General features: G+C 33.5%; 2 protein-coding genes across 23 annotated transcripts in view; both read left to right on the top strand.

Moving 5' to 3' along the window:
- map4k3a (mitogen-activated protein kinase kinase kinase kinase 3a) overlaps nt 1-11,503 on the top strand; it is a 143,532-nt gene extending 132,029 nt beyond the window's left edge. For all 19 annotated transcript variants that reach the window (XM_073916889.1, XM_073916888.1, XM_073916884.1 and 16 more), the window contains 7 exons: nt 365-468; nt 2,383-2,551; nt 6,931-6,999; nt 7,083-7,175; nt 7,743-7,813; nt 9,236-9,291; nt 9,440-11,503. In XM_073916889.1, the coding sequence (XP_073772990.1) occupies nt 365-468; nt 2,383-2,551; nt 6,931-6,999; nt 7,083-7,175; nt 7,743-7,813; nt 9,236-9,291; nt 9,440-9,527 (650 nt within the window). In that variant the 3' untranslated portion in view covers nt 9,528-11,503. The remainder of the gene's footprint in view (nt 1-364; nt 469-2,382; nt 2,552-6,930; nt 7,000-7,082; nt 7,176-7,742; nt 7,814-9,235; nt 9,292-9,439) is intronic.
- Nucleotides 11,504-12,323: 820 nt separating this feature from the next.
- On the top strand, nt 12,324-21,740 carry pecr (peroxisomal trans-2-enoyl-CoA reductase). Of its 4 annotated transcripts, none has more exons than NM_001017727.1 (8): nt 12,324-12,486; nt 14,851-14,984; nt 15,931-16,096; nt 18,053-18,134; nt 18,278-18,374; nt 19,015-19,125; nt 21,104-21,215; nt 21,337-21,740. In NM_001017727.1, the coding sequence occupies exons 1-8, from the start codon at nt 12,375-12,377 to the stop codon at nt 21,420-21,422; spliced, it is 900 nt and encodes a 299-aa protein (NP_001017727.1). In that variant the 5' UTR covers nt 12,324-12,374; the 3' UTR covers nt 21,423-21,740. The 4 variants fall into 4 exon arrangements, with proteins under 4 accessions (NP_001017727.1, XP_073771970.1, XP_073771972.1 ...); XM_073915869.1 differs by having other exon boundaries at nt 12,341-12,481; XM_073915871.1 differs by having other exon boundaries at nt 12,341-12,481; nt 15,931-16,109.
- The last annotated feature ends 2,896 nt before the right edge of the window (nt 21,741-24,636 follow it).

Below are 24,636 nucleotides of genomic sequence, written 5' to 3'. Positions count from 1 at the left end.
TTATTAAAATAGTGTTGAAAGTCATCTGTCTGTTAAAACAGCACTTAGGAGATATTTGAAAAATAATACAAATTTCAAAGGAAGCCTTGTAATTTTGTCTTTAACTGTGTGTGTATGTGTACAATATAATCTAAATATAGATAATAAAAAAATATATGCATCAAATTTAGCCAAACACAACAGAATTAAATGTAAATGATTTGATTTGTCATATATGAAATATTTTAGTCTCTTTTTAGTCTTTTTCAATAATCTTTAGTGATGATAATAATTACCGGCAACTTAAGCTGGATGACTTTTGCCTTCATTTTAGGCAAAGTGTGATGTAATGTGTTCTATCATTTGTCTGTATGTTTATTCTCAGTGAGGAATCCATATACTGGCCACAAGTACCTGTGCGGTGCCTTTCAGTCCAGCATTGCTCTGTTTGAGTGGGTGGAGACCATGCAGAAATTCATGTTGGTCAAGGTGAGCACAATTATTCCCATCACCAAAACAACGTTTTACACCCAAAAATGAACATTTGCCACCATTTACTGACACTCAAATGCTTCTAAACTTGTATGATTTTCTTCTGTTAAACACTTTACAGTAAGGTTGTGTTAGTTAATGCATTAGTTAACATGAATTACAGTGAACAATGCATCTGTTAAGCATTACTCCATCATTGTAAACATTATTTGCATAATAATTAATAGATTAGTAAACATGAACTGATGGCGACCAACGACTTCATTCAGTATTAAATAATCTTTGTTATTGTCAACTTACTTGTATTCTAATGCATCTCTTTACATTAATAGCCTTATTAGTTCATGTTTACCTAAACATGCATTTGTTCATGGACTAGATAACAATAAACAACACGTTTATTCGGCAATAGTAAACTGTTAAGTAAACTGAACACACATTGATGTGTTGAATAATACATTAGTTAATGCATTTGTGAACTACTGTTTGAATACTGTACACTTTACATTAAGGTTCCTAATTCCCTTAATAAATACACTTCCTGACTAAAGTCTTGTTGTCGATCCCAGTTGTAAGAGCAACAAATAATAACTTGACTTCTAGTTGATCATTTGGAAAAGGGCAGAGAGTCGATTTTTCAAGTGAATCATGTCTTGAACTGCATCTCAATCATCACAAATACTGAAGACCTATTGGAAGCTGCATGGACCCAAGATTAGCATAGAAATCAGTCAAGTTTGGTGAAGGAAAAATCATGGTTTGGGGTTACATTCAGTATGGGGTCATACGAGAGATCTGCAGAGTGTATGGCAACATCAACAGCCTGAGATATCAAGACATTTGTGCTGCCCATTACATTACAAACCACAGGAGAGGGCAAATTTTTCAGCAGGATAGTGCTCTTTTTCATACTTTAGCCTCCACATCAAAGTTCCTGAAAGCAAAGAAGGTCAAGGTGCTCCAGGATTGGCAAGCCCAGTCACCAGACATGAACATTATTAAGCATCTCTGGAGTAAGATGAAGGAGGAGGTGTTAAAGCTGAATTAATAGGTTATTTGAGTCGTTGCACAGATGTATGAATGCAGTCGTCTAGGCTCATGGGAGTCATACACAATATTCAATCTTTTTCCACTGCACCATAACTATATTTTATACTGTACATTATTTCTAGTAAGTGACAAGACTTTCGTATAATCAAAGTCAGACCTTACTGTCCTAATTAAATAATTCAAAATCAAGGCATGATTATGTTTTATTTTGGTAAAATAAGTGTAATCTAGAGGCCTTTGCCTTTCAAATAAGCCACTTCTAATACCAAATAATCAACTTGAAGACGAGTTATTATTAGTTGTTCCAAAAACTTGAACAGGCGACAAGACTTTTGTCAGGTAGTGTACTTTATAAATGATGAATTGTGTTAATAACATAATCAATCGTGATTAACATCCAAGTTAAAGCACAAGTTTTTACTTTAACACTACGAAATAGGCATTTTATTCATATTTGTGGATTATTACTAACATTTATCATTAACAAAGCATTTATTATGGGAATAAGAATCCTTAGTGTGAAGTTTACACTAATTTAACAATATCTAACATTTGTTCATGTTAACTTATGTTGACTAATGTTTTTTTAATGCTAGTATACATAACTAATAATTTTCATTTAGTGGGTGAACGATCCCTTTAAGCTTTGGTATTAGTTTTACACCTACAAATCCACTGTTTAACAAACCCAAGATGATCTAACTGCACGTTATATAAAGCAGATTATTAGCCATTCCCGCTTCCGTTAAGCTTGTAAAAACTGCTGAATTTTCTTCTGCTTAAGCCTGGAGGGTTAAAACTGCTTTACTTGGCATTTCTCATATGCGCGCTGTTCTAAATTAAGCCCTGTGGTTCCTGCAGAGCATAGACTTCCCCCTGCCGTGTCCGCTGGAGGTGTTTGAGATGCTGGTGGTTCCTGAGCATCAGTATCCGCTCATCTGCATCGCCGTCAGCAAAGGCACAGAGCTCAACCAGGTGGTGCGCTTCGAGACCCTCAACCCCAACTCCACCTCCAACTGGTTCGATTCTGGTGGGTGTTTTGAAAAGCTGACAGCTTTATCTCTTCATATTCGTACATTAATTAATTGCTGAAATTCTCTATGATCTTTTTATGTAGGTACAGTTGAAGTCAGAATTATTCTGTATATTTTGTCCAATTTTTGTTTAAGGGAAAAAAGTTTTTTTTCAACACATTTCTGATTATAATAGTTTAAATAACTGATTTCTTTGCTATAATAACAGTACATATTATTTTACTAGATGTTTTTAAGATACTAGTATTCAGCTTAAAGTGACATTTTAAAGGCTTAAAGGGCCATGACACCCCCCACTTTCGGTTAAAGTCTACTTCAGAATTTTTTCAAAAGATGCATGATTAATGGGCGTGGAGCTCCGCAAGCATCGGGCAGGAGTGGGCGTGGCCAGCAGGGGAGAACGTGAGCGAATAACGAAGCTAGCTCACAAAATGAGACAAACCGTGAGGAGATGCATGAGTTTATAGTTTACATAGTTAAAATGCAAAGAAATAAATAGTGATTTAATGCCCTGCTACATTTGTTATTCGTAATTTCATATACAGATAACCACAATTTATATAATTATAAAGATAAGTGTGTTCATGTAAACCCTATAAATGAGGACTTCTCCCTCAATCCCCGTATCCAGCAGACTCAGTGCAGCAGGTCTCCTGACCTGTCTATTTTAACCGTTAGCCCTGCTGGTAATCTGGAGGATTGAGGCAAACACAGCAGCACAGTGATGTGTCTGAATGTGAATGAACTCCTAATAAAAGACAGCGTTTGCCATTCTCTAATTCTTGTGCTGCTCTCCCGACAAAAATGCAAGCAGCACACACACAGCTTTGCTGTATGATCGGCCCTGACAAGATCGCGGGGGAAAACATGCAACAAACCGCGTGGATCATGGAAACAAACGCATATGAGCCTTCATGAACGGCTAAATACTGTGTGCCCGTGCCGTGGGTCCGTGACGTGTCTCTCAGCTCGGGCTTGACTCTGGCAGGTCTGGCAGGTCTGGCAGGTCTCATGAATAATTAAGCAGCCGGCTCTTCTCATAGGATAAAAAAACTCCGCTATGAATAATAATGAGAAACCGACGCGTCATCATTGCACTTGCAGTACTGCGCTACGTCGCCGATTTTGATCCCGCCCCAAAAATCATTTTAAAACCGGAAGCTGAAATTAGCTGACAAAAGCTCAAAATTATCCAGTTTTCCCCACAATTAAAGCTGACAGGTGCTAACATTGTCTTAACTGATGATCAACACACACAAATCTGTTAATATAAAAAAAAAAAAGTTCTCCAGGGTGTCCTGAACCTTTAACTAGGTTAAATAGGCAAGTTAGAATAATTAGGCAAATTATTAAATGACTATGGTTTTTTTTATTTAGACAATCAAAAAATATATAGCCTAAAAGGGTTAATAATGTTGATCATAAAATGGTTAAAAGAAAATTCTAGTAGAAACAAAACAAATAAGACTTTCTCCAGAAGAAAAAATATTATAGTAAATACTATCAAAGATTTCTTGGTCTGTTAAAAAGTTTTACAGGTGGACTAATAATTTTGACTTCAGCTCTAACTATCTGATTTATTTATTTTCGAACAGAAATATCATACATAAAATATCATTACCAAAAAATACATTTCAACATGGTCGAAAATGGAGCGGGATGAAGCACAAGCTTATTATTTTCCCACCTCATTACCACATACATCATTCGTCATTTACTTCAACTTATTTCTTCTTTTACATGAGACATATTTTAACCTTTTGGCATTTTTGACATATCATACTGTATGTCTGATTCCATTTGTACATTTACATTTTGTAACACATACACACACCAAAAAAACAGTACTGCAAACAGCCATTAATTAAAATTTCATCATTTCACCTTTTTCAATCACCTTCATCATTATATTCCTTTAATAATATATATTTATGCAAGTTTTTAATTGATTATTATCCTGGCATTGTTTGAGTCTGATCTAGACTGTTCCATATTTTACACCACATTCAGACATACACAAACTTTAGGTTGTCCTTGTTTTCAGCCTCCTAAAATGTAGTTGTTCTCTCAGATTATATCCCCCTTGTCTTTCTTCAAAAAACTTTTGTATGCATTTCGGAAGTAAATTATTCCTAGTTTTAAACATAAACTTTGCTGTTTTAAATTTAACCAAATCATTGAACTTAAGTATCTTCAATTTAAAAAATAAAGGATTTGTATGCTCCAAATACCCCACATGTTCTATCAGTCTCATTATGTTTTTCTGCATTGTACATAAGGATCGTAAATTTGATTTATATGTATTCCCCCAAATTTTAACACAATAACTCCTATATGGCAACATAAGTGTGTTCTATAATATATACATTGATTTATTGTCCAGGATAAATCTTGCTTTATACACTACTGCTACAGATTTGACTAATTTTCATATCCCATTATTTATTTGTGGTTTCCAACTAAATTTATGATCCAATACAACACCAATTGCATATACTCTTTCTACAACGTCATTATCAATTTGTAAATCTATATTATGACTACTTTTTAATTTCCCAAATAACATGACCTTTGTTTTACTTATGTTTAATGACTATTTGTTTACGTCAAATCAATCATGTTTTAATCAACCCCATAAAATTTGGTAAATTATCCCCAGAATAAAAAATACTTGTAACATCTGCAAATAAAATAAATGTAAACAACCCTGATATCTTACACATATCATTAATATAAATTGTAAACAATATTAGACCTCAAACTGATCCTTGTGGCATGTCACAATTTACATTTAGATATGACGATTTATGGTTGCCAATTTCCATGAACTGTTGCCTATTTTTTAAAGAACTGCTTATGTAGTCCAAGGCTACTCCTCTAATACCATACCTTTCTAATTAATTTACCAATATATTATGATTTATTGTATCAAATGCCTTCTTTAAATCTATAAAATTCCAACCACCTTCCCCTTTTATCTATCATATTAGTAATTTCCACAATAATTTCTGTTAATGCCACAGATGTTGATCTATTTTTCCTGAAACCAAATTGCTCATCAGCTAAAAGGTTATGTGTTTCTATGAAATTATTAAGCCTAAATTATTAAACTTAATATCTTTTAAAAGGTAACGAAATATGAATTACTTGCATAACCAGATTAAAGGGATGGTGTATCAAAATATGAAACTTGTCATCATTTCCTCATCCTCACTTGTTCAAAACCGGTTTTGAGTTTCTTTTTTCTGTTGAAGATATTTTGAGGAATGTTGGGAAAACAGCCATTGACTGCCATAGTATTTTTTTGTTCTTATTATGGATGCCAATGGCTGAATTTTTTCCCCTCAACATTTTTCAGAAAATCTTGTTTTGTGTTCAACACAAGAAAGAAATGGTGAGGAATTTTACATGTTTGTGTGAACTATCCCTTTAAGGGGAAATACAGAACTCTTCTCTTTAAAGTTGTTATTTGTATCTATATAAGCAATATATTGTGCATTTATTGCAAATATGCATGTGGGTTGAAGGCAACACGTATATTCAGAGAAAGTGTGTTAAACGCAAATATCTACTGTAATTTTCCAATAATATGGGTCAAATGTTAAACGCTATTCAATAGAGAAAATATTTATGTCAAAATGAAACATCATACTTCAACTATAAAGGTTTGAAATGACAATTAATTTGTATTTTAGGCTTCATTGTGATCTATTACCCTTGTGCCTAACAACATTTTGATACAGTTGATGTCAAATGTATTAGCCCCTCTGGATGATTAAACCCCCCCCCCCCCCCCCCCCGGTTAATTTTTCCCCAATTTCTTTTTAACAGATTTTTTTCAACAAATTTCTAATCATAACAGTTTTAAGAACTTATGTCTAATAACTGATTTATTTTATCTTTGCCATGATGACAGTAAATTATTTTTTACTAGATATTTTTAGACACTTCTGTACAACTTTAAGTGACGCTTAACTAGGTTAACTAGGCAGGTTAGGGTAATTAGGCAAGTTATTGTGCAACGATGGTTTGTTCTGTAGACTATCAAATAAAAATATAGCTTTATTCTAGCTGAAATATAACAAATAAGGCTTTCTCTCGAAGAAAAAATATTATCAGACATACCGTGAAAATTTCCTTCCTCTGATAAACATAATTCGGGAAATATTTAAAAAAAGAGAAAAAAAATTCAAAGAAGGGCTGATAATTTTGACTTTAAATACATACACTAAATGACATCATAATACTATGACATGTAGTTTTCACCATGAAAAAAACAACCTTTACAATTACAACCTCACTGTATTATAAAATGTTATCTATAAACTAGATTATTAAAAAAAAAATTAATGCATAATTGTCTTTGTTTTTTCAGATACGCCACAGAGTTGTGTGATCCATGTGACTCAGCTGGAGAGAGATACAATATTAGTCTGCTTAGATCGTAAGTACAGAACATTAATAGATTAGTATCAGACGTGTGCGTTTCAGAAATAGTGATTAATTGCCTCTCCTTTTCCTCTCCAGGGTGCATTAAGATTGTGAATCTGCAAGGCCGCTTGAAGTCCAGTCGAAAACTCTCTGCAGAACTGACTTTTAACTTTCAGATCGAATCGATAGGTATGAGACCTTGGTGCATTAATGCGGGGCTGAAGTAAATGTACCTCCATTTTAACATCCTCTAAATGTAGCGAATAGCCGTTATGTATGATTTAATGGGTCCTATAAAGCTTTTTACACTTTCAGATTCCTTTAGTGTGTAATGTTGTTTGAGCATGAATAAGATGAAATCATAAAGGGCAGTTATTTCTCCGTCTGTAGTTCTGACTTTTCTACCAGTTTGTGTGTCAAGAAAAACCTTTTATCAGAAGTTTAAATTGACAAGACATGTGCAGTCACTTTTAAATCAATTCAAGTGTCTGAGGCACAGGCTGTAAAGGCTTTGCCCTCTTCTGTAGAGGGGGCAGAGAGCAGCAGCTTATTTGCATTTAAAGAGACGCACATCAAAACTGAATGTTCAAAAAGAGGGAGTTTGAGCTAAAACTTCCGACACATTCATAGGGCACCTGGGACTTACAGTACATCTTCTGAAAAAGTGTAACTGGAATCCCAAAACTATTTTATATGGCCAAAATGTGTTCATTTAAATGTCTTTTCTTGTTCTTTGGCTATTTCTGTTCCTCTTAGTTTGCCTTCAGGACAGCGTGTTGGCCTTCTGGAGGCATGGTATGCAAGGACGCAGCTTCAAATCCAATGAGGCAAGTGCAGCTTTATATGTGAGAAATGATGCACAGATAGTCTGTAGATAATAACTCAAAACAAACATTGACAGCGTATATATCGATGTACAGTATACATACACACACACACACACACACACACACAAACGCTACTATATTAGGTACACCTGTCCAACTGCTCGTTAACAAAAATTTCTAATCAGCCAAACACATGGCAGCAACTCGATGCATTTAGGCATGTAGACATGTTGAAGATGATCTGCTGCAGCTCAAACCGAGCATCAGAATGGGGAAGAAAGGTGATTTAAGTGACTTCGAACGAGACATGGTTGTTGGAGCCAGACGGGTTGGTCTGAGTATTTCAGAAACTGCTGATCCAGTGGGATTTTCACACACAACCATCTCTAGGGTTTACAGACAATGGTCTGAAAAAGAGAAAATATCCACTGAGTGGCAGTTCTGTAGGTGCAAATGCCTTGTTGATGCCAGAGGTCAGAGGAGAATGGCCAGGCTGGTTACTGCTGATAGAAAGGCAACAGTAATTAAAATAAGCACTCGTTACAACCGAGGTATGCAGAAGAGCATCTCTGAACACATAATACATCAAACCTTGAGGCAGATGGGCTACAGCAGCAGAGGACCACACCGAGTGCAACTCCTGTCAGCTAAGAACAGGAAACTGAGGCTACAATTCACACAGGCTCACCAAAATTGGACAATAGAAGACTGAAAAAACTTTGCCTGATCTGATGAGTCTCGATTTCTGCTGCGACATTCAGATGGTAGGGTCAGAGAGTGGCGTCAACGACATAAAAGCATGGATCCATCCTACCTTGCATCAATGGATCAGACTGGTGGTGGTGTAATAGTGTGGGGAATATTTTCTTGCCATACTTTGGGCTCATTAGTACCAATTGAGCATCATGTCAAGGCCACAGCCTACCTGAGTATTGTTGCTGACCATGTCCATCCCAAAGTGTACCCATCTTCTGATGGCTACTTCCAGCAGGATAACTCGCCATTGTCATAAAGCGCGAATCATCTCAGACTGGTTTCATGAATACTATAATAAGTTCACTGTACTCAAATGGCCTCCCCAGTCACCAGTTCTTAATCCTTTAGGATGAGGTGGAATAGGAGATTCGCATCATGGATGTGCTGCCGAAAAATCTGCAACAATTGCGTGATGCTATCACGTCAATATGGACCAAAAATCTATGAGGAACATTTCCATGTCTATGTATATGTCTATGTATGTTTGTATGTATGCGTGCATGTACATTTCTTCCTCATTCATATCTTTTAATCAATATTTAATCACAGCTACCATTTTAGTCACTAAATATATTTATGGTAACAAAGTAAAAAGAAAGAAAAAAAGTGTGATTTATTAGAATGATATGACATGTATATTGTGCAATCCCGCTGTTTCTATTCCAGATTACACAGGAGATTTCTGACAACTCCAGGATATTCAGGCTGCTGGGTTCAGACAGGTGAGAAGAACGAATCCAGTCATAAAGAAATCATTCTTTATGTAATACTGTACACTGTATAACTCAGCGCCGGTCCATGTTTTATTATTATAGGCCATGCATTTGCAGAAAGGTCAAAGGTATTTGTTTTTGTGTTGATCTTTTATAGAGTGGTGGTTTTGGAGAGCCGACCGACAGATAATCCCACAGCACACAGCAACCTTTACATCCTGGCAGGCCATGAAAACAGCTACTGACCGCATTGCATCCTGGGTAAAAACACTACACGCCAAACTGCAGGATTGCAAGAGCCTTCGGTTCCCTGTGGCCCAGTGACAACTGACCACAACTCTGAAGAACCACAGATACGCTGTTTCTGGACCACTGAGAGCCCAGAGGAGGACTTGAATAAATATGAAGAGCGGGATGATAGTTTCTCAGAGAACAGACCGGCTATAATCACAGCACACACTACAGTATGCACTTTCACCTTTACCTGCTGCAGACGCCAACATTTGATTCGGCTTTGAGCAGCTTTAATTTAGTTTTTAGCTGAAACACACATCACATCCTTTTGATTTTTATTAGATTTTGACGAGGTTTGTTTGATTTCTGTTTTATGTGCTTTTTTAGATATCTGTTGTTTTGCTTCACTTTTTGTTTTATTTTACTCTGCTCATCTTTGTGTTGTGCATTTTGTTTATTTGCTTTACTCTTTGTTGCTTAATTTATTTGTTCTTCCTTGCTTTTTGAATTTATTTGACATAGCTTTTTGTCGTTGCTTTATTTTGGTTTAGTTTTGCCTTGTTTTGGTTGCTGTTTTGTTTTGCTTTGCTTTGTTTATTTTACATTTGTTTAGCTTTTTGTTTTATTTTACTTCGCTCTTTTTCTTTCTGTTTTCATTGTGTTTTACTCTTCGTTGCTTTATTCACTTGTTTGTTTGTTTTTTTCTTTGCTTTACTTTGGTTTAGTTTTGATTTTTTTTTTTTTTTTTGCCTTGTTTTGGTTGATCCATTTTGTTCTCCTTTACTTTTTGTGCTTTGCTTTGTTTCATTTACATTTGTTTAGCTTTTTTTTTATTTTACTTCGCTCTTTTTCTTTCTGTTTTGCATTTTGTTTATTTGCTTTACTCTCTGTTGCTTTATTTAATTGTTGTTCCTTGCTTTTTAAATTTTATTTAACATTGCTTTTTTGTTGTTGTTGCCTTATTTTGGTTTAGTTTTGCCTTGTTTTGGTTGTTCTGTTCTGCTTTTTGTGCTTTGCTTTAGTTTTGTTCACTTTTGTTTAGCTTTTTAGATTATTTGCCTTAGATTTTTGTTCATTTTTTACACTATTTTGTCCACTACTCTCACTTGACGCTAATCACACAAGTGCTTGAAGACACATATTTAATTCATGTACATACAGTCGTAGTATCGTTAAGTTGTGCTCTTTGTATCAATCATGTAGATTTCAGCACATTTATATATTGTACAGGTTTGTGGCAGCTTTTGGCTGTTGTAAAGGACTGTGAGATGCTGGTACTACTTAAAATGACCTCTAGGGCCAGATAATGTCTGTTATATGCAATAGTTTAGGAATCACAAAGCTGAAGTGCCCATTTTCCGAGACTTGCCTTCTTAACATTTTTTTTTTGTTTTTATTTGTGCAACATATATATATATATATATATATATATATATATATATATATATATATATATATATATATATATATATAAGCCAAATGGTGTTTTTAATGAGCTACTTTTAATTCAATGGCCCACGTAATTGTTTTTAACTCTGTGGTATGCACTCACTTCAGAATTTGCACATTGTTATTAAAATGTTGATGTGTATATGTAATTGTATGTTTGAAACCATGCGGATAACGTATATAGATATATGCACATGTATTTTTTGTAAATGTGTTTACATGTTTAACCCTAATAAGCAATAAATCATTAGGATGTTTTTTTTATCTTTTTAAATAACTCGAACTGTAAGACTCACAGGCTCATGTTAATCCAGTTGTGTTTGTGTGTAATTTGAATGAGGGACACACTAGTGACATGACGATGTTGGTTTTGCTGATTGGCATTATATCTCTTTCAGACCTTTCATTATAATTACATCATCAGAAAGGACAAAAATCATGTTTGTTTATCTGTGATTGAAAAGTTAACCCACGTACGGAATTCTCCTCCTTTGCTTCACTGTACATACTGTAAAATAAAATCACATGGTTTTACATACTGAAATGTCTTTTGTGTTTTAATAGTAATTTGCTTGCGTTTTCCATAGATTGTAAAGAAAAAATGATGTTTTATCATTATTATTATTGTATGCTTTTATTTTTTATATTTCAAAGACTTCTAGGAGGATTTTTTTTCATTAGATTTGCTGAACAGTACAAATCAAATGCGCAGTACATCTTACAATAAGATATTTACATTTTAGCATAAAATATGTAAGGAAAATAAGCTTTATATCTCCTGAGTAACAGGTTGGTTGGATATATTTTATGTATAATTTTAAAGTGGATTTCCCTAACTTTGTTATATAATATTTGATGTCCAGATCCAATTCCAACTTATATAATTTATTTTCGGCTTAGTTCCTGTATTAATTAGGGGTCGCCACAGCGAAATGAACCAGCTGTAACCCATCACTAGGAAACATCCAACACACTCATTTACACACATAAGTTACACTACAAACAATTCACCTTCGTCTCTGGACTTGTGAAACTTGAGCAAACTGGAGGAAACGCCAACACGGGGAGAACATGCAACCTCCACAAAGAACCGCCAACTGACCCAGCCGGGGTTCGAACCAGCAACCTTCTTGCTGTAAAACGATTGTGCTGCCCCCAAATTCCAATTTATAATCTAAAATTGGTTATTGCAAAAGTACGTAAATCTAAAAGTTGCAGGATGGCGAATCAAACGTCTAAGAAATGTGTTATTACATTTTCTATCATTGATATCAAAACCATCTAATAAAATCTCTTTTAACTTTCCAGAACGTGTATAAAAAAAAACACAGGAAGTTAATTTGACACAACCGGAAAGAGACTTTTATCTTACAATATTATACTCTGGTTGTTTCGCTGTCGTAGTCAACATGGCAGCGTCCAGTGTTTTTAAAGCAGGTCTTTTCAATCACAAAGTCGCAGTCGTGACGGGTGGCGGGACTGGCATTGGAAAAGCCATCACTTCTGAGCTCTTACAGTTAGGTATAAGTTTACCATGAGTTTTGACGATGGTTTTGACCTTGTCTTTAGATCAGCACTTGCATAGCCGTGAACTTTAGTCCAGATATTGAGCGACACCGCAGTCAGTAATGTATTAAAATTGACAAAAAAAAGTTAAAATGTGTCTATCTATCAAATAAATTAACTTCTTTAAACAGCAGGTGAAATAAGATCAAATAAATTGCTAAAACAGTTGAATGACAATTACATTAAGTGTTAATATTCCTGAATTACGAGTTTTCTCAAATTTTTCATTTAATCATGTAAATTAAGGCATTGTTTTGTTTTTGTGCTATATTTTGCATACATTTTAGTTTTTCGATACAGAGAAGGTTTTCTGTGTATCTCTTTTTGATCATTCCATAATCCAGAAAATACTGCAAACATCCTTTTTTCTTGTAGAATTCAATGTGTGTAATCGGAGAGTTAATGTAAAGTATTATCTTGTAAAAACGATAAGTTTTTTATTGCAAAGAAATGCAGCAAATTCTCCAAATTAAAATCCCTAAACTAAAAATAGTTACACAATTCCTTATGATATTAACAGAGAAATATATCCCTTTACATGATCTTCCATTTATAAAAAAACTATTACAGAAGTAAGTGGGAAGTGGACTTGATGTTTATAAATAGTCATAAAACTTAAGGTTTTATAACAGAAACGCATTAAGTTGAATAGAAGTTATACTCAATCCATTTCGACCAAAAGCCAACATATACTGTATATATTTTTGTTTATTTAAGTAATTTTCTCTGTAATAAATATACTTTAAGCAAAGTTAAACTCATTTAAAAATGTGGCTAAGAAAGAACTACATTTGATTATTATAGCATGCAAAAAAAATTCTATTGGCCCAACTGGGCTGTTATCAAAAATCCTTAGTGTTTAACCATGTCTAAGACGGAGCAGCAGCGTTTTAGAATGAAAACGGCCTCTTCAGCGTTTCCAAAATGTGGACGGATGGCTTAACAGTAGCATAACTTGTGCGTTTAAAACAAAATCGCATTAGTGTAAACAGGGACTAAGTCTAAAATCTATCAATAATGGTATTAAAAAGTCTTAAATTTGACTTGATGAACGCTGCAGAAACCCTGTGTAAGCACGTTATTTCCTATCGTAGGTTTTCTGCTATTCTGTGTTGTACGTTTTTCCACATCAATTTTACCTGAGGGGATTTCGTATTTATTTTGATCTGTAGTTTTATGCATGTTAAAGTAAAAGTGTGGTTTTTTTCTGCATTAAAAAGATGCTGTGTTTTCTGACATGTTTCTATTAATTATAGGCAACACAAGAGTTTAAAAAATCAAATGTTTGGTGGAATAATGACAACATTTAAACATTTTTATTTTGGCCAATTGTCACATTTTGAGGAAAAAGTATTTAACCAAATGACAATATTTTAACTTAAAATTTCCAAGAATTGTCATCAGACATTTATAGTTTAAACAAATATTAAAAAAATATTTTTTTAAATTTACATTTTACTTAAACCAGACAGAATCTGCTGACATTTTTTGCTATTTCTGCGCAGAATTTTGTACAAAATCTGCAGATTTACACAGAATGATTTTAAGGGTAAAGTAACCAAAACACTTAACACATAAAATAAAAAACAAATTTTCTAAACAAAGTGTCTCATCTACTAAAAGACAGAACTATTACTCTGTTTTGCCCTGTGAAAGCACATTGTTTCTTATCGTTGGTTTTCTGCAATTGCCTGAAAAAAGATGTGGTCTAATCAAACATGCTCTAGTTTTTGGGTTGCATGTTTTTCCACATCACTTTTACATGAGGGGATTTGATATTTATTTTGATCTGTAATTTTATGCATGTAAAGTAAGCGCTACTAAAGTGGATATTTCAAGTTATTGTTTACAGTTTAAGCAAATGACACAACATGCAGTACCTTCTACTGTATGTCCTGTAGATGGCATTGCTTGGCCTTTGTAGCAGCATCAAACTGCTCCTCACAAACGAGGTGTTGTGATCATATATTAACTGAAATTCTTCACGCCGCTGCTTGAGGTAAAGTTGGTGTTCTTCTGTTCAGATATTTGTTCAGTGACATGCTCCGTATATTGTTTACCAAAGTACTTTAAATATTTGGTCTGAAATCACATGCAAGTATGACTTGAAAACAGCATTAACTGTTATAAATATAGCATGTATTTGACTATGAACAATGCTGTGCTTTGATAGTCATAAGCTGCTACTATAATTTCATTATTTAGAATTAGCACAGAAATAACATTTTGAAAGTACATTATTAAGGAGAAAGTCTGAATGAGTGAATATAAAATGTACTTTACATTAATGCTTTTATGTAAATATGGCCTGTGTTGTAGGATGCAGTGTGGTTATATCGTCCAGGAAGCTGGAGCGTCTGAAGTCAGCAGCGGAAGAGCTGACACTGAAAATCCCTTCATCCAGTCCAGCTAAAGTGACCCCTATAGAATGCAACATCCGCAATGAAGATGAGGTCACAGTATTATAAGTCTGCATATGCAAATACACTGCCTTTATGCCAGAGAATTCTTTAAAGAATAACCATTTAAAAAGTCATATTTTGGTTTCCAGTTGAATGTTTTCCTAATAATAGCCATACACATTTATTACACATAATATGATTGAAAATGTATGTACACGTAACTTAATGTTTTTGATTTTAAATATATTTGGCATTTCTTCCAAATTTTAAATAATTTTTTTTATTGCATAAAATAACAAAAATGTCATGGTTTTATTCTTTTTTTTTTTTTTTAGATAAAACAAGAGTTAAAAAAAATCTTATGTTTGGTGGGATAACAAATGACAACATTTTAACATTTTTATTTTGGCCAATTGTCACATTTTGAGTAATTAGAAATTACCTAAATGACAAGACTTTACCTTAAAATTTCTAAGAAATGTCATCAGACCTTTATAGTATAAACAAATCTCAGATCTCAAAACACAGAATCTGCAGACATCTTTTGCTATTTCTGCACAGAATGTTGTACAAAATGTGCAGATTTATGCTGAATGATTTCTAAGTGAGGGTATAGTAACCAAAAGCTTAACACATGTTAAGATAATAACTTTTGAAAATAATAACTTTTGGTAAACAAAGTGTCTCATATCTGCTAAAAGACAGAAATATTAATTTACAAACTATTTTCTACATAAACCACACACACGCATTTACATGTTATTCAGTATTATTACTGAAGTTATTATAAAAACTAAGTTAATATAAAATTTACATCCATCTACATGCGTAAATGATGAGTTGAATGGTGAGCTCAAAAATCTGCGGGTTTCAGTAAATCTTATCTAATAAATCTGACAAATCCAGAGAAGCTAAAAGTATCCAAGTGGTCATTTATTTCTGTAGCTCTGGGTTTGTAATTTATATGTGAGTAATATGTAGCTCTGGTTTCTGACAGGTGAAGAACCTGATGGCCTCTACACTAAAGCTTCACGGGAGAATCGACTTTTTGGTGAATAATGGAGGTGGCCAGTTTTCCAGTCCGGCAAACATGATGAGTGCAAAAGGCTGGAAGGCTGTGATCGACACCAACCTCAATGGAACGTTCTTATGCTGCAGAGAAGGTTCGGCATAAAGGTGAAACACAACACTAGGGGTGTGTGAAATCTATCCTTTGACATTAGCTTGACACTGAAAAAATCCTTTTGTCAGACTGTTTAGAAAGATTTAAAGGTCCTGTGAAATTAAAATAAAAAAATTTGGATGTTTGTTTCAGTCTGTTACTTTTTAAAGATATCTATTATCTAGTGTGCTACAAAACAGTGACAATTCGCATTTAGAAAATATAAAATGGATTTAAACACTCACATCTTACAAACATCCCAGCCTCTCTACCTTTTTCAGTTGAGATTATGTCAAACATTGAAGGAAAACTGGACATTTCGACACTGTGCACTCTCTTACAGACAATATTTTTCCACTCTTTTACAATATGACTGTTTTATTCATTCATTCATTGATTGTCTTTTCGGCTTAGTCCCTTTATTAATCTGGGGTCACCACAACGGAATGAACCGCCAACTTATCCAACAAGTTTTCACGCAGCGGATGCCCTTCCAGCCACAACCCATCTCTGGGAAACATCCACACACACATTCACACACAATCATACACTACGGACAATTTGGCCTACCCAGTTCACCTGTACCGCATGCCTTTGGACTGTGGGGGAAACCGGAGCTCCCAGAGGAAACCCACGCGAAGGCAGGGAGAACATGCAAACTCCACACAGAAACGGCAACTGAGCCGAGGTTCGAACCAGCGACCCAGCAACCTTCTTGCTGTGAGGCGACAGCACTACCTACTGCGCCACTGCCTCGCCCATGACTGCTTTAATATATCAATAATACTTGATATATTGATTAATGCAAAAAATTACAATACATTTAAATGACTATTTAGAATTGAAATTAATTTATTGATAACATATACAACGTGTTCCTTAATGGCTGTAGATAAATAAATATAAGAAAATAACGGGCAAGTTGGTACGACAACTGGTTAAAACCATTCCCGAGCACTGCATTTCGCATCTTATAGGTTCATTTATGCATTCAGCATGAATGCCCCCTAAATCTGCCCATGCAGTCAACATTTTGCAGTGAAATCAGGTCGCACGCCAGCAATTTTATGCACTCGCACAAATGCTCCCAAATATATTTTGAGGTTGCATAGATTGAATTTCGGGCTCATATGTGACCAAAGCAGCCGCAGTTTCGAGCCCAGCTTGACTAATACAATACAGTTAGATTGATCATATAGTACTTGCTAGGTAAGCAATAAATGTGATAAAAGTTCATTTAAACTTTTTCTCATATCATGATAAGTCACATCATATCCTGATAAATATATTTATATCAGGATATAGTACCTTTTCTGTAAATTCAATCAATTAAAAGTTTATATTTATTTACCACATGGAAAGCTATTTTCCTTTTACATTAAAATATATACTAAAAATGTTTATTATTTTTGTACTTTATTTAGAACTTCTTGACAAAAATATTAACAAAATGTTAATATTGATTTTTAAAACAAATTTTTAAAAGCAAACAAATATTGTTAAAATAAAATTTTAAATTTAAACTTTGTAATTTTAAGCTTGTGAATTTCATGTGAGGTCATTCACATAATAAAAAAGTATTACCGTAAACAATGTATTTTGCAACAGCAAAAAAAAACGAGTATAATTTGAAACCATAGACTTTTACTTCCTGTCCCCACAATATATATATATATATATATATATATATATATATATATATATATATATATATATATATATATATATATATATATATATATATATATATATATATATATCATCATATTCCAGAGCTCTAATTTGCTCAACTTCTATTATCCCAAAATCTGGGTAATCTCACACCCCTATGCTTGACATTTAGTTTAGCTCTCTGTTGTGTTATTATAATATGCGTTCTTATTTCTAACCCTCAAAAATAATGTTGACAACTCTTGTGTATAAATTCAAAGGCTATTTTTTTTCTGTTAACTGATAGCATATAATGCCTGGATGAAGGACCATGGAGGTGTAATCGTGAATATCATTGCTGACATGTGGAAAGGCTTTCCTGGAATGGCGTGAGTTGGCCTTTGCAAAAATAAAAGAAACGTATTGTGTTTTACATTTTATATATGGCTGGTTAAACATCTATTATATCACAATCAAACATTTCACTTTTATTCAAAGCTCAATTTAAACAGGTTTTTTTTATTAATGCCAGGCACACAGGAGCAGCTCGAGCAGCGGTGGACAACCTGACCAAGAGTTTGGCCATAGAGTGGGCTCACAGTGGGGTCCGCATAAACTCTGTGGCGCCGGTATGTGTTAGATTGGAAACCATTAAGCTATATTATATACATTAGGATAGACCTGTTTGATTAGAGACGTTGAAAAAGGCACGTCATAATTTTGCCAAGTCTGATCCATTCCTGGATTAACATCTGTGTTGACCCTAGAACATATTTTTTTGCTTGAAAATATAATCTATACCTATTCCTCACCCCTAAAACCCAACCATAATAACTCCCAAAATCAGAGGGGAATTATAGTTTGAAAACAATTACATAGAAGTGCATAAACCTAACTGTAAGCCTAAACCTAAAATAAAATGTAAATGTATCCCTTAATTCTGATTGGCTGATTGGAATGTTGTTCCAGAATCAACATAGATGTTAATCCAGGAACATGTCCTACTTGGTGAAATCAGCCTAAAAAAGGCTGCTGAATTCTGTTTGGATTCTGCATTTGTATATTGATTTGAATAAATCCACAAAATGAACATTTAAATATAATCAAATTACATGTGGACAACCCTACCTTGCCTGAAAATGTGTCCAGTATTGTATGCTCCTATTTTTGTTTTGTTTTTTATTAAATTTCAGAGAAAATTGTACTTGAATGGTCTATTGTCACAAAACAGTGTGTGTGCATTTGTTGTTTTGCGTTTGATGAATGTAGGGAACAATCATCTCCAAAACTGCTATGGAAAACTACAAAGAATATGGGCCTACTTTGTTTAAGATGTCAGTGCCATTCAGTCCTGCTAAAAGACTCGGTGTTCCTGAGGAGGTATAAATTCAGATGTTAAATAAATCTGTTTGTCTGCCTAACTGAATTTAAACTTTTTTTTCCCAAAGATGTCTTACTCGTACCAGGGCTTCATTTATTTAATGAAAAGTATAATAAAAACAATAATGTGGTAAAAAGAAATGCATGAAACATGCATTGTAATTTTTAATTATTTATACTTATGAGGACATATGTGTCGACTATTATTATTATTAGTTATATAATAATAATAATAATTATTATTATTATTATTGACCTTTTCAGGTTCATTGATGCAGTTGTTAAGTTGAAATAATTTTTATTTATATTTTAGATTTTAGGTTTTCATTTTTATTTTGGCTGAAGTTTTAGTCTTTTTTTTTTTTTTTTTTTGTAAATTGTAAATTGTAAATGTCCATGTAATTTTATAAAATTTTTACTTTAGTTTTTATTGTTTTAACTTTTAATGAAAATGAGTAATAGTTTCTTAAGCTTTCTAAAGTATATATTTATAAAGTAACTAATATTATAATACTTTTTCAAAACTACACTTTAAAATATATTTAAATAAAAAAACAGATGCTGTAATACTACATTACTGATGACATTGCTGTATCTTTCATCAGATACATCACATTAAATGCTTGTTTGGCAATATTTTAAAATGGATATCTGAAAATATTTAATGGAAGTTCCTTTGCAAAATTAACACTTTTTGTGTGTACTGCCTCTTCATGTTGAATTGCTGAATGCCTCATTTGTAAGTCACTTTGGACTAAAGCATCTGCTAAATGTAAATGGAATCTAGCAAATTCATTCATTTTCATTCAGCTTAGTCCCTTTATTCATCATGGGGTCACCATGCACACAAATTCACACACATACGCTACGGCCAATTAAGTTTATTCAAGAGGAAACCCACGCTAAAGCTTGGTTTATACTTCTGCATCAAGTGACCACCGTAACCCACGCCGCATGCAACACAGAGAGAACATGCAAACTCCAAACAGAAATGCCAACTGACTCGGCAGGGACTCCAACCCGCAACCTTCTTGCTATAAGGCAACAGTGCTAACCACTAAGCCACTGTGTCGCTCAATTTAGAATCAATTATACATAATATATGATATTAGCTATAAAATATGTTGCTATAAATATGTTGCTATAAAACATTACACTGCATTGTATTCAGGGGCGAAGTTAACCAATAAGAGACGTATGCAACTGCTTATGGCCCATGGTATTAAGGGGCCCCAACCAATGCCAAGAAGCCTATATTAATCCTATAGCTCTTTTATAATTTTTCTATGCTAATCTGTTATAACCATTAAGATTTTAATGTTATTACTTATTTTCAAAACCAGGGGCCCCATGAATAGTGGAACATTCCTTCCATACTGCACATGCTAATACACAGAAATGCCAACTGACCCAGCCGGGACTCGAACTAGCAACCTTCTTTGTGTGAGGTGACAGTTTTAACCACTGAGCCACCGAGTCACCTAATGTTGACTTTTTCAGCATTATTGATGCAGTTGTTAAGTTGAAATTAGTTTATTTTCAGATTTTAGGTTTTATTAATTTTGGTTAAAGTTTTAGTAATTTGTTTGTGTGTTTTTGTAAATTGTAAAAACATATCATTTTAATAAGTTTTACTTTAGATTACTTTAGTTATTTTAGCTTTAAAAATTATAAGACGGAATGCTTTCTTGAACTATCTGAAGTAAAAAAAAATATTGTTGTTTTTTTATAAACTTTTTTAACAAATAAAAAGGATTTTAGTTTTAGTTAACTAATACCGAGTAAGAGCCAGTGTAATATTATATTAATTCCTAAAGGATTATGAGACATTAAAGCTGAAAAAATAAGTAAAACTACACTTTAAAACATTAAAATAAAAACATTTTACAATCTTACTGGTATCTTTACTGTATCTTTCATCAGATAAACAATATTAAATGCTTGTCTGACCAATTGTACATTTCCCTAATTGTATTAGATATCTCCGGCTGTGTGTTTCCTGCTGTCTCCGGCTGCCAACTATATTACTGGAGCAACCCTGAAGGTGGATGCAGGACAGAGCCTTTACCACTCCATCTGGGAAATCCCAGGTACTCATTATCTTCCAGATCATTTATAAAATAAATACAGGGCATATTTGTGGCTACTGAAGCGGATGTTGACTCATCCTGTTAAGGATTCAGACACTTTCATTTTCTTTTTGACTCTCAGAACACGATGCCTGGCCTGAAGCTCCAGAGGGAGAAAATACAGACGTGCTGAGAGAAATCATGGACAAGACTAAATCCAAGCTGTGAATCAGAGGAAAACAAGTCTAGACTGTCAAAACAGCTGCTCTTCATCAATGTGGGTGGAAGACAAATGCTTTTGCTCGGAATTGTAACACGTCTCGACTGTGGCCTTTGGAGTGAATCTCACTGAATATTTTATTGCGTAATTGAGCTCTAATAGTTCATAAGGAACTGTGTAAATATGTGTAATAATATGGTATTGTGAATTTAACAATTGTGATTAATATTTCCAAAAATAACTTTGATCAGCCATCATTGTAAGATTACAAATATGTAATGTATTTTTAAAAAATACATTTTTTGTTGTGACAACTTTTAAACAAATTCATTAGTTTTCTGGTTCTTTTTCATTTGTAGAATAGCATTTTCGTACAATATTGTGCTAAAAATCGTTATTCTTACATAAGCTAATAAAATACGGTTGCTGAGAGAGCCCAAAAATGCTGTGAGTTAAGAAAACACATGCAAATCTAAAAATACTAACAAATTGAGAAAACGTTATTATAAATTAGATGACAGACACACATGTACGCGAGATCTCACAACACATACAGAAGAATCCTGCAAGTTAAGGAAACATGCAAATAGAAACACACCAACAAATTGAGAAAACAGCATTGGTTTTACAACATGTTTTAAGGCAAATGTTTAAAGAAAAGGCTTGAAAACAAAAAAACTACAATAATTTAATAATATAAAAAATAAGATTTAAATAAATAAGCATTGTAGGATGCATAAATTAATGTCACTATGAAAGCAATTGGATTAAAACAACCCAATACAGTAGCCCTTCGTTATTGGCGGAATTTATGTTCTAAAAATAACCCATAATAGGCGAAATCCGCAAAGCAGTCAGCTTTATTTTTTACAATTATTACAGAGGTTTGAAGGCTGTAAAACCCCTCACTACACCCTTTATACACTTTTCTTAGAGAAGCATTAACATGTTCACACTTTTCTCTCTTGTTTAAACACTCTCAAAGATCAAACCTTCGTAGAAAAATAAATCCAGTATTATAAAATGAGACCGAAGATCCAAATTTTTTGATCTTCATTTATTTATTCCATAATGGCATACACAGTGCGCTGTGGAAAAAAGCATGTTGAATTGCAAGAAAAAATCCACGAAACTATGGTGCTGCGAATAGGGAACCGGGTTACAGCGAGTGACCGCTTGTAATTTTAATTATATATAAACATGATTAAATAAATAAATAAATAAAAAATTTATTTATTATATATTTTTTTTAAAATACATTAATTTCTTGTCAGCTTAGTCCCTTTATTAATCCGGGGTTGCCACAGCGGAATGAACCGTCAACTTATCCAGCAAGTTTTTACGCAGCGGATGCCCTTCCATCCGCAACCCATCTCTGGGAAACATCCACACACACATACACTACGGACAATTTAGCCTACCCAATTCACCTGTACCGCATGTCTTTGGACTTTGGGGGAAACCGGAGCACCCGGAGGAAACCCACGCGAAGGCAGGGATAACATGCAAACTCCACACAGAAACGCCAACTGAGTCGAGGTTCGAACCAGTGACCTTCTTGCTGTAAGGCGACAGCACTACCTTTAAAAATACAAATTTATTTAATTAATAAAACTTGCATCAAAACAAGTGAATACATAAAAATTTGATTATGATGACTGGTAAAAAAAATTATTAAAATAAGTAAATGTATAAAAATATATCTAAACTACTGTAAAAAGTAACACATGTTTATGAACCATTTACAATAAGTTTCACACGAAAAAAACTGGAATTTATACATAAATCATGCATACCTTTTAAAGATGTTTTAGACACTTTATTAAATGTTCATTTACTATTAATTCTGTAGTAATTGAATGAGGAATATGCATAACAATTTTATCTTCAATTATTTAGAAGTTATTTAGAAATTCTAAGAAAGATTTGGGAACGGTGTTGATTTTGTTACTTGAGGGAATATTACAAAAAAGTCACAAAAGGTATATTTCAGCAATTCCATGCAAATGCCTTGCCATGAAAAAAAATTAGTTTTCAGCAAAATAGCGAAAACGTTTCTACATTTTTTTGCATAACCAAGTATATTACAGTCCTTTAAAAATACTTAAAAAATTCTCGGTCAATGTTTTCAAACAGGTAAATTTAATTTACCACAGTCACACAAGTGTAAATTCTACACCGGTCACATCTATAATGAAGCTTTTTCCTCATGAATGCAAAAAAATGTAAAATAAAAAAAATCTGTAATTTTTGTTTTACAGAGAGACAGCTCTTATCCCATACTTTTACAAAGTATGTTGTATATTGTAAACTCGCATATATTTAAAAAAAAAAAAATCATCCCATCCATAACACGTTTATTTCCCTCATTTAAAATCTAAATCATGTTTACAGATTAATATGTTTCTGATCCCATAACTCTGTGGTTAGTTGTTTTGGAATATATAGACAGATCTAGACAGATTTACAGTTTCAATATAATGTTAACATACACTTTATCTGTGAACTTGTTTTGAGTTTTAACTGCAAATGTCACATCCATAACGCTGGAATTGCTCATTTATGAGACAGAAAATTACTTCATTGGAATATTTTCAAGAAAACATTTTGCCTGGAATGTGTTTGGGACCTCAATGAATTAAGGGTCAAAATAATAACAGCATGTTTCTTTAGAAATGGTCATTATGAGATTCTAAATGATAAAGTATTTTCATGTAAAACATGATCCAAATTTCTTTATTTATAACTTTAAAAAGTAGTATTAAAAGTGTAATTCTGTCTGACTGGAATAAAGTTAACAACAAATAATCTAAAAGGATAATTCACCCATTAATAACAATTCTGTCATTTACTCACTCTTATTTCAAACCTTTATGAGATTCTCTCTGTCTTCTATTGAACACACAAGAAGACATTTTGGAAAATGTTGGAAACCTGGAACCATCGACTTCCATAGTCTTTGCTTTTTCTACTATGGAAGTCAATTGTTAGAGACAGGGGCGTAGTGGACATTTTAAAAGTGGGGGGACAGCTGTATAAAATTCAAAAGTTAAAATTCTTAATCACCTGTTACTAAATGGTCTGTCTTTTGTGTTCAACAGAAGAACGAAATTTCTAAAGGTTTGCAACCACGTGAGGAAAAGTAAATAGAGAGTACATTTTCATATTTCAGGTGAACTATCCCTTTAAAGGGGTGAAATTATGAATGAGTTATCGCAGCAT

The sequence above is a fragment of the Danio rerio genome, chromosome 11 (genome assembly GCF_049306965.1).
Source record: "Danio rerio strain Tuebingen ecotype United States chromosome 11, GRCz12tu, whole genome shotgun sequence".
NCBI classification, from domain to species: domain Eukaryota; kingdom Metazoa; phylum Chordata; class Actinopteri; order Cypriniformes; family Danionidae; genus Danio; species Danio rerio.
This window is presented reverse-complemented; position numbering and strand designations above follow the sequence as displayed.